General features: G+C 42.0%; 1 protein-coding gene across 5 annotated transcripts in view; it reads left to right on the top strand.

The window, feature by feature from the left end:
• The window catches only part of EBF1 (early B-cell factor 1), a 391,177-nt gene that overhangs the window by 243,569 nt on the left and 133,265 nt on the right, over positions 1-14,343 (top strand). For all 5 annotated transcript variants that reach the window (XM_012644792.1, XM_012644794.1, XM_012644791.1 and 2 more), the window contains one exon: positions 3,984-4,065. In XM_012644792.1, coding sequence (XP_012500246.1) covers positions 3,984-4,065 — 82 coding nt within the window. The remainder of the gene's footprint in view (positions 1-3,983; positions 4,066-14,343) is intronic.

Here is a 14,343-nt window from a genome sequence, read left to right as displayed (position 1 = left end):
GTTTCCTGGAGTTTATGGAACTCCTTGGAACTCCACAGGGTCAATAGTGACTTTGTCCTGCCGTGGGTCAGTTTCCCACAGTTGGGGTAAGGCTGCCACACTCTTTCTCCTGACAACACTCTATCAAACACACCCGCCACACAAAATGCAGCAATTCATTAGACAAAAGTGAGGTTTTGAGTTACAGTAACCTCCCCTTTGTTAAAAGCCCCCTCGGAATCTGAGATCTTCTCCGTAGGCCAGCAGACCTGCACGTGTCCCCCCCGGCTTACAAAGGCCTTATAAACTTAGCCTGATAAATTATCCCCCAAATTTGTGTGCCATGTCTAACTCTGTCTCTCAGTGGGGATATTTTTAACTCCTCCTTCTAACTCTTCTCAGTTCCTTTAAGGAAGTGTGATCCGCAAGGGTCAGACACTTGGCATCTACTTAGGGGAAAACTTTGAAAGAATTTCTGAGGCTCCCCCTGGGGTAGGGCTGGCTTTCCCCCAAAGAACTGGCCCTTCAGAGCATCTTTGCCACATAAGGGCTTGTGCGAGGCCCCAGGCACCAGTTGACGGCCGTGTCTTCCCCACGACAGATGGTCAAGCCTTCAATTTCAGCAAGTGATCCGCTGTGGAGGGGGCGGGCAGGAGCCTCTGCCAGCATGCCGAGTGACAGGCCAGCCTGGGGTAACAGGGATCCGCCGTGTGCCCGGCATAGCTGCGGTGCTAACGACAGGCTGCTGACAGGCGCCTCACCCCGGCTCATCTTTGCGGCAGCAGATCCCCTGCTCCCTTGATTCTGTTTCTCTCTGGCAGAGCTAATGTCCTGTTTGCCTGTCTTTCAAATCCATTTTGGCACCAGATGGACCCCCTCATGATGGCTAGCAGTCGTCTGACTTGAAGATGCCAGAGGGTTTGCTGACAGCTCCTTCTAACACAACCTGAATCTGGCTGTCGGGTCTGGGATCAAATGGCTTAAACACACACAGGCGGCAAATATTATCAACCCCGGGGAACCAGGCGCGGGAGCCCACTGGAGGGAGAATGGCAACGATGTCTCCCTCCATGATATTCACGTTGTCCTTGTGACAATAATAATGCTAATCATTACTCTTTAGTAATATGATTACTCTTGTTGGTACAGTTGCTGTGACAGTACCATTGCTATTGATGGTACCATTAGTATAAATACCATTATTGCACTACTTCTATCATTACTAAAACTACTACAGCATGGTGGTTAAGAGCACAGCCTCTGGATCTACACTGTTTGAATCTGAATTCTAGATTCACATTTACTAACCTTTGGGCAAGTTATTTCACTTCTCTGAATCTCAGTTTTCTCATCTATAAAATGGGATTCATAGCAGAGGTGGCCAGGTGTGGCAGCTAACGCCTGTAATCCCAGCACTTTGGGAGATTGAGGCGGGAGGATCACTTGGGGTCAGGAGTTCAAGACCAGCCTGGACGACATAGGAAAACCCCCATCTCTACAAAAAATAAAAAAAAAACATTTGCTGGGCATGGTGGCACACCTCTGTAGTCCCAGCTACTCGGGAGGCTGAGGCAGGAGGAGCGCTTGAGCCTGTGAGTTTGAGGCTGTGAGCTGTGATGGTGGCACTGCACTCAAGCCTGAGTGACAGAATGAGACTCTGTCTCTAAAAAGTAAAAAAATGAAAAGAAAAAAAACAAACACAGGGTTACTTCTAAAGATTAAATGGGAAAACATATTTGAAGTTCTTAGCGCTGTACTGAGCACAAGGTAGCACCGGATACCGGGAAGCCGGTATTTTTGTTACCGCCACCATCACCGTGCTTACCATGTGTCAGGCACTATACATTGTCTCAGTTAATTTTCACAATTGCCTTGTGAGGGAAGGACTGTTATTGGACCCAGCTTATAAGTAAGCTAAGTGTAGTGCAAAGAGGTTCAGCTTCCTATCCAAAGTCACATGAGTAGTGCCTGGCAGGGTTAGCATATGAATCCCATTCTGGGTTTTTCTAAAGGCTGTGCTTTTCCACCCTCCCATACCAAATCTCATGGCCAATTTAGTGGGAATCAGCCCTCTCCTGAGGCTTGGAGTGGCTTTCAAATATGCACTTCTAACTAGCTGTTCTTGAAAAAAGCAGCCAGTTTTCACACGTCTCGGGTGTCTTTGGATATAGGCTTGAACCCCAGCAACATGGGAAAATCACAGCTACCAGCTCTGCCACATTAAATGATTTCTGAAACTGGTGTGTGATCAGTAGGGCCACCCAGCACATGCCTTCTGAGAGCTCAGAGGAACAGGACAATGCAAAAGGACTTAGGGTTTTGACCGCTCCCTCAAACCCCCTCCCTTTCCCAAGTCTACCCTATTGAAATTGACGGTGTTGCTCCTGGTACTGGGGAAGGGCACCCAGAGTTGCATTTCATTTTACATAGTTGAGCTGCAGCGATGTTCCATGAATCATTTATCTTCAACGGAGGGCTGATAAGCTTTGGCTTCTGTGGAGAGAAGCTGGAAGTGGGGCGATTATTCGGAGCCCTGCTTTCATTGATGGGCAGTCAAATGTTGTATGGTGTAGAAAGAGCCATTTCAGGAAGACATTTGCATTTTGAAGTGTTAATTCTTTTGGTTGAAAAAGTCTTGTTTCTCTTTAAAGACTTATTCCCACACCATACTCTTCATCTTAGCAGATTATAAGAGTCCAGGGAGGAGAGAGGTTCTTCTGGGACTTCTCTCAGTTTAGTATTCAGAAATTGGCTGACATCTTTCTGCAATGTCCTTGTTTTAGAAGACCCCAGTGTCATGTGGTTGATAGGCGTTGGGCTCAGAGCTAAATTCAGACTATGGCACTGTGGGGTGATCATCCTTCATAAGTTGTGTGTACTGAGGTGGGGATTTTACTCCAGCATAGAGTTGAAATGGGGGAAAGGGGAAGAAAAGAGAATTCCTTAGAAGAATTTAATTGACTAGCAATTTTATGCATTCTGATATTTTTGGGAACTATTTGGGCCTGAAATCCACAGGCACACCTAGGCCTAAAAGTAAAAGGGATTGCAGAACTTAGGTGGCTTTGAAAATCCTTCTTTCCCAAACACGGGCAGGTGGAGGGGTTTAACTGTAGGTGGCCAACATGAACGCCCTAATATGACACCTTTAATAGAGTCTGCATTTCCATGATGGACTTTAGCAAATGCAATGGTTACATAAGAAATAACTCAGAAAGTTATAGGTTAACCATGTAATTTGTCACCCATACCAGGACATTTTTGAGAGTTAAAGAAGGTACTATTAATACTTGCACCAGTACAGCTGGTACAAACTGGGATTTTTCTTGGCAAATTGGGACCTTTGGTCACCTTAGCAAGTAAAACCTGTAGATCTCCCCATAGAACCAATTCAGAAACCAAGGTGGCAGTGGGGCAGGAAGATCCTTATTCAATCACAAACAGCTCTTGTCCACAGCAGGAACTGGAAGAAAAACATTCAGGAGATATTTGAGAAATCAAAGGAGTTTAGTTAGTATGTGAATCGTACCTATTTCTCATGGGTACTACTAATTAAAACATTTTATTTGGAGAGGCTAAGATAAAACATGTTTACCAATTCCTTGTATTTGTCCGGCATGTATTTCAGCAGTTCATCATCTGTGAATTTATAGGGTTTAAATTACATGTTGTTGTTGGGGACCATGAGTAATTCTCAGACAATTATATCGAATTGAAATCTATCTTAAATTATAGCGAAGACTTTCCCTCTGTATGAGTGAAAATACTTCCTTGGGGACTTAATTCTTTTGTGAGATCCGCTGGCAGTGCCAAGAGTGTTCCCTTCATAAAGAAGGGTCCAGCTTGGATACAAAACAAAGGCTAAAATCTCAAACTCAATACTAGCTCTGACCCCATTCTGAATATTTCAGAACACGTGTAAAGAGAATAGAAGTGACTTATTGCTTTGTTTCCCTCCTGTGTCAGAACTGAAATGTTAACCATGATCATGTGTTTCTTCACAGGTTCTTCTTGAAATTTTTCCTCAAATGTAACCAAAATTGCCTAAAGAATGCAGGAAACCCACGTGACATGCGGAGATTCCAGGTGGGTCAGTCTTGTCTTTCTTAAATCTCAATAAGGACATGAATGTCAGGAGAGGGCGAAGTCTTAGGCAGGAGAAGAGATAGAGCACAGTCGTTTCCCTAGAGGTGAGGAGCAGGTGAGGCCCGTGGTCCCCTGGGTATCTGCAATCTTGGAGCTGTTGTTTTTATTAGAGAAGAATTGGACAGTACCAGCTGTGTTCACTGGTTGAGATAGTGATGTCCTTTGAGTCTAGTTTTGGCTTCCTGAATGGACTCACATGCCTGACCCCCAACAGGTTAAGTAAAGGACATAGAAATGATGAATGTTTTGCCTAAAATTTTATAGGTACAAAACCAGTAAAAAAGAATAAAGAGTAAAACTGATAAAACTGTTCTGTTTTACAATTACAGCTCCTTCCTCCTTCCTTTCTCTCTGCTTTCCTCTTCCGTTCTTGGACATTGCTAGCAATAATTATCTATTATAAATAGACCCCTTATTAAGCAGAGCATGCCTAGGACAATATGAGTGACACTCAGTTCTGTTTCAAAAATGTCCTCGTGCATCACATGTAAGTGCTCTCCAGCCTCTGTCAGACCTGCCACCCTTTAATGTTTGAGTGGTGCGTTAACCTACAGAATTACACATTTGCTAAAGGAAGAGGATGCAAAAACAACTGTGTTAACTTCTAAAACACAAAATGGCACTGGGGTTTTAGGAGACGTTGCTGAGTTCTAGACAAGGTACTTCTCTCACTTAAAAGTGTTGAGAATCCCTGGGGATCTTGTTAAAATTATAATTGAGGTCTGGGGTGGGGCTGGAATTGGGCATTTCTAACAAGCTCCCTGGTGATGCCAAAGCCTAGACCCTTGAGTGGCCCTCCGTGGAATCCTGTGGCCGACTTACTTGCACAGCCAATGTTAATGTCCCCGTCAGAGTAATGACCCATAGACATAGGCTCGTTTGGTCTGTCAGGGAAACAGCATGGTGTTGAAAGTATGCTCTTAAGTATATTTAGTCAGCTTTAAGTGTAGACTGAGATGGATGATTTCTGAGAGGCTCTTGAAAAATTTTACCTGCACATTCATTCTCCAGTGGGAAGAAGGAAAGGGCTGATCTTGAGCATTGGCTGGGGATGTCAATATCTCTTAGTCTCCAAGATGATTTTTTTAAAAAGAGGTGAGACTTCTTAGTCTCATTACAGAACAAATTCAGTGGAAGGAAGGAAGACACTCTGTCCTGAAATTCTGAGGTATTTCTATAAAATCATCTTATCCTCGCCACCTTCTGTCTTGACAGAGATGAATAGGGAGATTTCTAGTTTATTGGGAAATGCTTCCCCCTGGCCAGCTTCTGCCTCTGTGGTGCTCTCATTCCCATACAGGACTTTTTGTGTTGAGTTGGAGTCAGCTTTGCAACTAAGCTGCTGAAACCACATGTCTGATGACGCTAAGTGTGTGTTGCTAAGTGTCTTGCGACGTGACGCTGGGTTTGTGTATAAACTGTCTTATAGTTTGATTTGGTCTTGAGATGAGCTCTCTCTCTCTCTCTATTTTTTTTTTTTTTTCAATTGAGACACAGTCTTACTCTGTTGCCCCAGCTAGAGTGTAGTGGTGTGATCTTAGCTCACTGCAACCTCCAGCTCCTAGGCTCAAGCGATCCTCCTGCCTCAGCCTCCTAAGTATCTGGGACTACTAGCAAGCGCCACCATACCTGGCTAATTTTTCTATTTCTTGTGGAGATGGGGTCTTGCTCTTGCTCAGGCTGGTCTCCAAGTCCTGGCCTCAAATGATCCTCCTGCCTCGGCTTCCCATAGTGCTAGGATTACCAGGTGTGAGCCACCGTACCCGGCCTCTATATCTCTTTTTGCCAAGCTTGAGTTAGAAACAAAGCGTAGCCAGGCATGAAACAATTTATGTTTAATAAACATGTCCGATGCCCTATGAATATGAGGATCAACTTTGTCATACCTGTCAGGACAGCAGAGTTTGGGATGGGCTTTGATGACATTGGGAACATAAAAGACCATTTGCATAGGACTTCCAGGGGCTTGCTTTCCTTCACAGGACCTGCTAGTGAAATGTCTGAAAGCTTTGAATTATAGGAATATGGCGCTTAATACAAGATGAGGAAGCAATTCAGTCTATTATTTTTGAAAGTGTCTAGAAAGCTTTATTTTTGCACACGAAAGAGCTGTTCTTTGTTTAGTAGAAGGGCTACTGAGATAAGGAAGAACAAGGTAGATTTGTGGGGAGTCTTGTAATCCTTTGGAGCCTCAGTTTTCTCAACTGTAAAATGGAGTAAAAATGAAGATTCTGCTTATTTCACTACATACAAAGAAAAACAACATTTTGCCTGGATAAGTAATTTGTAAATAATGACATATAAATGTCAGCCTTTGGAGAAAATCCTTGTGATAAACTGAAGGTGGGTCATTAGTTCAGTCTAGGCTTTTTCAACCTGGGCACAATTAATATTTTAGACTGGATAATCCTTTTTGGGGAGACAGGAGGGTTTCCTGTGCATTTTAGGATGTTTAACAGTGTTACTAGTCTCTACCCTTTAGATGCCAGTAGAGAACACCCACCACCCAACCATGACAACCAAAATGTCTCCAGAAATTGTCATATGTCCCCTGGTGAAGGGAGGAGAGGTAACTAACACTGCCCATGATTGAGAACCACTCATTTAGTCCTGTTCCTGGTAACCTCCGGCAGACTCTTCCTAGTGGCAGTGCTACTGTCCCAAAGAGTGTGCCTTTGATTAAGCGTGAGAGCTGCCTGACATAAAGTCCACACTGTTCTTCAAATGCAATTTATCTGAACCCTGACAATGCTCTGACCTGTGATTCTCATATGTGTCCTAAAAGAGATAGGCCTTTCTCAATAGGGTCAGCCTCCTTGGCCACCACAGAGTCGGTTTTTGAGTTGAAGAAGAGCCGCACCTCTCTCTATCAACAATGACAGATTCCTTGTTGGATCTCGGGTGTAACCTGCTTTGTTTCCATCACCCGCTCATTACCTCCTGGGGGAGAACAGAGGGAACCTGGAGCACAATGAACGCCACCTCATTTTATTTCACATGTCTGTACATTTACACATTTATTTAGTGATCACTTTTACACAATCGACATTGGGTCTTATTCCTGCAGGCACGTGGATATTTATGCAATCAGAGAATGGATGAGTTGCCTGTAAAATCTCAAATATTCCTTATCTAACCTTTTAATTTTTTTCTCCAGTCTCTTTTCTTTGTTGACTATTTACTTCTACCTTTCTCGGCATCACTTCATGCATAGTTTCATGCTGATGGTCATTCCATCCTTCTTGAATCCATCTTTTTTACCTTGGATTCCAGGACAACAGTCACTCATTCTCGACCCCCTCCACGGAATGCTCTTGATCTGCCTTCCTGTAAAGGTTGGCGTTCCCTGTGCTTCCTTCCGAGATCCAGACCTCTTCTCACTTCATGTACTTGAGTCTCTTTCCCACTCCTAGCATCTTAACCACTGCTTGTGCTCTGAGTACTCCGGCGGCTCTCTGAGACCTGACTCCTAGGTTCGGATCTAGCCATCCAAATGCCTGCTGCATATTCCCATTCAAATCAGTTACCCTCAAACTGAACTCATTGTCATCCTCACTTTTTTTTCACCTCCACCCCCGAAGCTGGCCTCTCTTCCTAAGTTCTCTGTCTTGATTCATTCCTAACTATAAGTGCTAGGGAGATAGATAATTGTTTATATAGTATCTGAGTCTACGTTCAGTGCGTTCCATATTCATTTGTATAAATGCACGTGTCCATGTGTTTACCTTTATGTACATCTATGGACATTGGTAATAATGATGTTGATGATGAAGCTAACATTTATTGGGTGCTTACTTTGCGAGAGGTATGGAGCAAAGTGTTTTACATGAGTTATTATATTATCTTCATAATACCCTTGTTAAGAATATGCAAATATGGATTATTCTCATTTTACAAATGAGAAAACAGGTTTAAGCAATTTGCTCAAAGTCACACACCTACCAAGTAGTGAGACAGCGATTCAACTCAAGCATTGTGACTAAGATATTATCCGATGTTCTGGAACGATAAAGAAAGGCAGACACTTGGGCAATAAGGAGATCTTTTAACATCTGAGAGCATGATGACTATCCACCAATATGTACTGGAATCCCAGGAAAACCTGAGAGGGGTTTTCTAAAGAGATTTACCCTAATAGAGCCTAAAGATGCCATCTGCATGAAGAACACTGAGGCACCGTCAAGCAGAGGGTGGAGTGCATGGAAGGGGAAGAACATGAGAATCGTTTCAGAGCAGAGCTACAGTGTTGGTCAGTTTTTACTGTGGGAACTTCAGAAGAAGAAGCCCTGATTCAGGTGGCAGCCCGAGCTTCACTTAACCCGTGGAGGTTTGGCCAGTTCTCCAGGGCAAGAACATCCCCTCACCTAGACGGGGCATGAATAAAGCAGCCCCCCGACATCTCAGAGTACTCCACTAAGAAATCGTACCGAAGTTCCCAAGTCTTAGGGAGCGAGTGAACCAAGAAGGACAGGATTCGTTTTCCCTGCAGCTGTCCTGGCTGACGGAGATGTGTCACAATGACATTGGTTGAAGACTTCTTATGAACAAGATACAGAATTTTCATCGTTTTTCTTATAGCACACTAATTAGGAAGTCGGTTTGCAATATTTTTATGTCTCTGTTGCCTCTGAGGGGGAGTGAAAGAGTGTCTTTTCAGCATGAAAAAACTCTGGTCTCCTCTATACATATCAATGTGGCTTTTACTGGTTATATCGAAAACCTGAGTCCGGGAGGCATCTGCCTGAAAACACCTCTCTTGCCTACCAAGTGGGCTCTCACCACCGCCCGCTGCTGCTGCTTCCCTCTCGTCCCACTTTGTATGCGGCCGGGCCAGCCTGATCTTCATACAGCAATGCCAGAGCGTGTCTCCTCTGAACAGCAATCAGGGGCCTGTGTAGGTGACTGAGGAGGACATAAGAAAGGTTGTTGATCTCTTGACATGTAAAGACATTCTGTCAAGCAAACTCAGCCTCACAGCGGCTGGGCTTCTGCTGTGTAAACAGAGACTGCTTAATTACAAGGGTCATGTCAATTAGCGTGACCTTAGTGTTTTCAAGAAATTAATCACTTTCTGCTAAGCTGGGCTGTGTTCATACTTTAAGGCAGTATGGAATAAACCTTGTAGAAAATCTGGTACGATCTTTTTTTTTTTTTTTTTTCATTTACAATGGATGTTTTCTTTTGAAATCCCCCAGGCTGTGGTTGGGGTAACAAACGTGCTTAAATACAACAGTGGATACAGGCTTCATTCAGTTCTGGAGGGTACTGGGGGTAGTGGGGAGCTAGAGGAAGGAGAAGAGGAGAGAGTTGGGGATGGAAATAGCTATGACACAGGGAGAAATTCACTGGTACTAAATGAGCCTATTTCTTCCTCTTGACACTAAAAAGATGCTAATGTCAAAGGACATGCGTTAATACCATGTCACGGGGCTGGTTTTTAACTGACAGGAGCCAGAAGTTTCAAAGTTGAGATTTAAATCCTTATCGATAGCTTTCCTTGTTGGGACTGGCAGAATGAGGGTGGTGAGGAGAGGAACAAGAATGGGGTTCTAGGTGTCATCTTGGTAGGTACCATAATACCTGGAAATGGTAAAGTATAAATTTCCAAATCCATCTTATCTCTTCAATGAAGTTTTCCCATAGGCTGTAAACCTGTATTCATATATAAATATTAGCTCTATGACTATACATGATTGTAAATGTGAGATACATTCATCATCCATACATACATGCACTCAGTAGTATTTATGGAAGTGCTCAGTGGTGTGTCTAGTGTGATGAACAAGAAAGATAGGATCTTTGCCTTAGAGGAACCTATATTCTAGTTGGGGTCTGTTTGTTGGGATAATACTAGCTGCTGTAACTAGTGGACCAAAAAAATACATAATGGCTTACCTGCAACAGAATATTATTTATTGCTCACATAGGGGTACAAAAGTGGTGTTCTGGTTGATGAGTGAATCTTGTCCTTGAAGTGATTTGGGGACTTGGTTTTTGTTTTGTTTTGTTTTATGGCTCCCCATTCCCTAGAACTCTGCTGTCTTCATCCAGTCATCTGAAGGGTGAAGGTCATGGACTTCATTAAAACCTTGACTTAGAAATGGTCCTTGTCAAATTTGCTCACCTTCCATTGTCTAGAAGTTGGTCACGTGGCCATATATAACCACAGGGAGGCCTGCGAATGTCTAGTTGTGCAGCCCAGGAAAAAGAGAAAATGGTTGTGTGGGGTATAATTACCATCAGCTGCAACAATAATGATGCGAACACATTAATATAATTTCAAATATTAGAAATTGTAATTATTGCTATAAAGAAAATTAAATGAGATATTATGAAAGAAATAAATGGTGTAGGGTGGGATATGGTAACCTACCTTAAAGTGGGTGACCAGGGAAGGCTTCCGAGGACATAACATTCCAGCTCAGAGCTAAAGAGTAAGAAAAAATTGTCCCAGGAAGAGCCAGAAGAGTGTTCTGAACAGAGGGAACAGCAGGCACAAAACTGATGTTCAGCTCCTGTTTATCCCAGGAGGTGACCAATCTTCTTTCACTCTTTAGTTATTTGGGTAGCAGAGATGAGGAGAAACCACCAGGTTATTCATCCCAAATTCCCCTCCAAAAAAATGTGTTTTTCTTTTAAAAATGATGACATACATTATGACATTAAAAGACAACTCCCTGCCTTTTTTAGTGAATTCTAGAAATTTTGGAGAATCTTTGTTATTTATTAAAACAGCTATGGTGTCTCTGAATGAGTATGTTATGGGGTGTGATTAGAGGATTCTTAAAGTACATGCCTAACCTCTGCAGTTTCAGTCTGCCTTTAAAGACACTTACATAAAGAAGGAAGTATTCTCATCCCTTTTATTTCTCCCCCACCATCCTCTTCCCCTGTCTTGAATTAATACTTGTGTTGTTATATAGTTTTTACAAACAACACATCTCTCAATTAAATTCTTTACCAACAGAATGCTAGTGGCCCAAGCTGCAACCACTCTGTACAGAATAATTTCAAGATGAGCCATGCTGATTAATTATACTGAAAGCAGCTCTAATGATAGTTTCAGAATACAGGATTAATTCACATAACACGGTAAATACAAATGGTGGATTTTCAACCTGATATATTAAACCATTACGGCTTATTGAGCATATATGTATCTTGGCATGCACTTTGGCAGTAAGCATGCATCACTGAGAAGGAATCTTTATGAACACGATTGATGAGTGGTAGCTCTGCACTTAGAGGGAGTATATTCTTACGTTAAGTACAGTTGCCTCTGACAAAAATATAAAATACATTGAAGGATAGATGTAAAAATGTTTTGTTTGATCAGTGATTGCCAATGGATATTGGTTCTGAAGATGCCTTTAGTTATTGGGGCTTACCCACAAAAGGTATTCTAATATTCTTCCACTTTTAAAGTTGTAACTTATAGAATTCTCATTCTGTGTCAGATACTGTCTAAGTGTTATAAATGTATAAGCTTACTTATTTTTCTACCACTTTCACTCTTGTTCACTTTGCTCCTATCAAGCATGTTGGCTTTCCTTTTCTTTCTTTATTTCTCTTTCCCAAATACACCAAACTCATTCCTGCCTCAGGACCTTTGCATTTGCAATTTCATCTCCCTGAGGAACTCTTCTCCCACATCAATTAGTGGCCAGATAATTCTTATTACTAAGATTTCACTCAATCAAAAATATCACCCACCTGGGCACCACCAGCCCCATTTTATTTTTTTCTTAGAACTTATCATAATCTGAAATTTGCTTTTATTGCTTACTTATTGTCTGACTCTCCTCTCTGTCCCCAGTAGGAACTAATCTCCTGGTGGGTAAGTGCTTTATCTGTTTCGTTTATCGCTGCTTCTTCAGTACACAGAATAATGCCTGGCACATGGGAGGCACATAGTAGGCTCACAACTTATTCCTATGATTAAGTGACTTATCTCAGGTTGCAAAGCTCAGGACTGTCTGATCCTGGTGCCTAAGCTGTTGGCCAGTGTGCCGTTTGCTTTTTCCTGATTTCCACATCCACGTGCCAGAACCCCATGTTAGAGAGCAAGCATGACAATTCTCCCTGTTTGGCTCACTCCTACTTAAAACAGCCACTGGGGACACATAAGCAGAAGGCACCAGTTAAACACCAACGCCATCATAGGGAGTCATCAAAAGCACCCTGGTCTTTTGGGGAGGGAGGAATGAGGTCTAGATCACGTGTGAGCTTTTCATGTTTAGCACACGTCACAGTTCAGAAGACAGAAGCTAAGTCTAGTTTCCAAAGGTCTAAATTAGTTTAGCACAAGTATCTGAGGATTTGGAAGTATCTTGTCTTCCTGTTAAGAGAAGAGAGAGTTTTGCCTCGAGCCTTAAAGTGTGGATTTAATTCAGTTAACCACTCCCTTCCTCCAGCAGTTCCACTCTGTTACGTCTTGTAGGTTCACGCGTCCTCCATAATTTTTAATGAGTTATTTGGGATCTTTCAACCAGATAAGAGCTAGCAATCAGGAACGTTTCTGAGAATATCTCATTCCATATCAGTCAAGGATATTTTAAAGGACAAAGTTAATGAAGACCTAACTGCTGCAGACCATTTTTATGTAAATAATACTTAAACTGTAGTCGGTCACATAGGCACCCTACATTTATACTGGAAAATACCAGGAGAGTCCAGAGAGGGGACTTAAACCTGAACTGTGTATTGAGAGGCCAGAGGCAGTTATGTGTGAGAACTGGACTGAGTCTGGAGGTTTCCCTTCAGGCTTGCCTCTGCTCTTAATTTGTCCCATGACCTTGAAGTTGTTGTTAAACTCTTGGTCCTTAGTTTTCCAAGCTGTAAAAGGAGGTGTTGGACAAATTTGCAGTGTCATAACTACTGAGGGTTCCTTTTATCATTTTCTCCTATGAACCTCATGTGATGACATATTTTTTCAATCTAATTGCATTTATTGAGCGAGAATCACACTCTCTACTTTAGAATTATTCAAAGCCATGTAAAACTGCCAATTCAGAGCTTCTCATGTGGATGAGATAACCAGAGTTTCCATATGGAGTTGATATGATCCCAGACAAAGGAAAGTTACTGAATATTTTAGTATGCTGCCTTGCTGTGGATGTATTTATGATTCCCTCTCTGCAATGCTGCCCCATTATTACATTTGAAGACTCTTAGTTGGAAGCCACTATATTGGTTGATATCTTGGGCCTCTTGTGACTGTAACATTTGACGAATCTGTAAAGAAGTGGTTCGGCAGACAGGTAGGGTACAGAATGTGGGTTGTGTGGGGTTGAGGGTAGAAGTTTGATCAATGCCTTTTAAATATACATATATATATATATATATAGACTTTATTTTATAGAGCAGTTCTAGGCTTACAGAAAAAAATTAGTGGTAAGTTTAGAGAGTTCTCATATATTACCTCAATTCTTCCGCTCCAATTTCTCCTATTATTAACATCTTACATTAGTGTGATACGTTTGTTATAATTGATGTGCCAATATTGATACATTATTAACTAAAGTACATAGTTTACACTAGAGTTCACTCTTTGTGTTGTACATTCTATAGGTTTGGACAAATGCAGGGTATTACATATCGTATCCATCATTACAGTATTATACAGAATGATTTCACTGCCCTAAAACGCTCCTGTGCTCCACCTGTTCATCCCTCCCTTCTCCCAAACCCTGGCAGCCACTGATCTTTTTACTGTCTCCATAGCTGCACATTTTCCAGAATGTCATATAGTTGGAATCACACAATATATAGTCTGTTCAGATTGGCTTTTTTTCATTTAATAATATGCATTTAAGATCCCTCCATGGCATCAGCCTGACAGCTGATTTCTTTTTATGGCTGAATGATATTTCATTGTATGGATTGCCAGTTTGTCTATCCATTCACCCACTGATGGACATCTTGGTTGTTGGTTGCTGATGCCTTTTATTTAGTTGAATTTTTAATTGATATAATTTTAGGTGTACATGCAGCTGTAAGAAATAACACAGAGAGATCCCATGTACCCCTTATCTAGTTTCCTTCAATAGTAACATTTTGCAAAAATATACTACAATGTTACAACCAGGGTATGGACATTGATGCAATCTGCCCATCTTATTCAAATTTCCCTAGTTTTCTTGTACTTTTGTGTGGGTATTTTTTTGGTTGTATAAAATTTTATCATATGTGTAGCTTCATGTATTCACCGTCACAGTC

The sequence above is a fragment of the Propithecus coquereli genome, unplaced genomic scaffold (assembly GCF_000956105.1).
Source record: "Propithecus coquereli isolate 6110/MARCELLA unplaced genomic scaffold, Pcoq_1.0 Scaffold220, whole genome shotgun sequence".
NCBI lineage: Eukaryota > Metazoa > Chordata > Mammalia > Primates > Indriidae > Propithecus > Propithecus coquereli.
The sequence above is the reverse complement of the archived record's forward strand: the minus strand, read 5'-3'. Positions and strand labels throughout refer to the sequence as shown.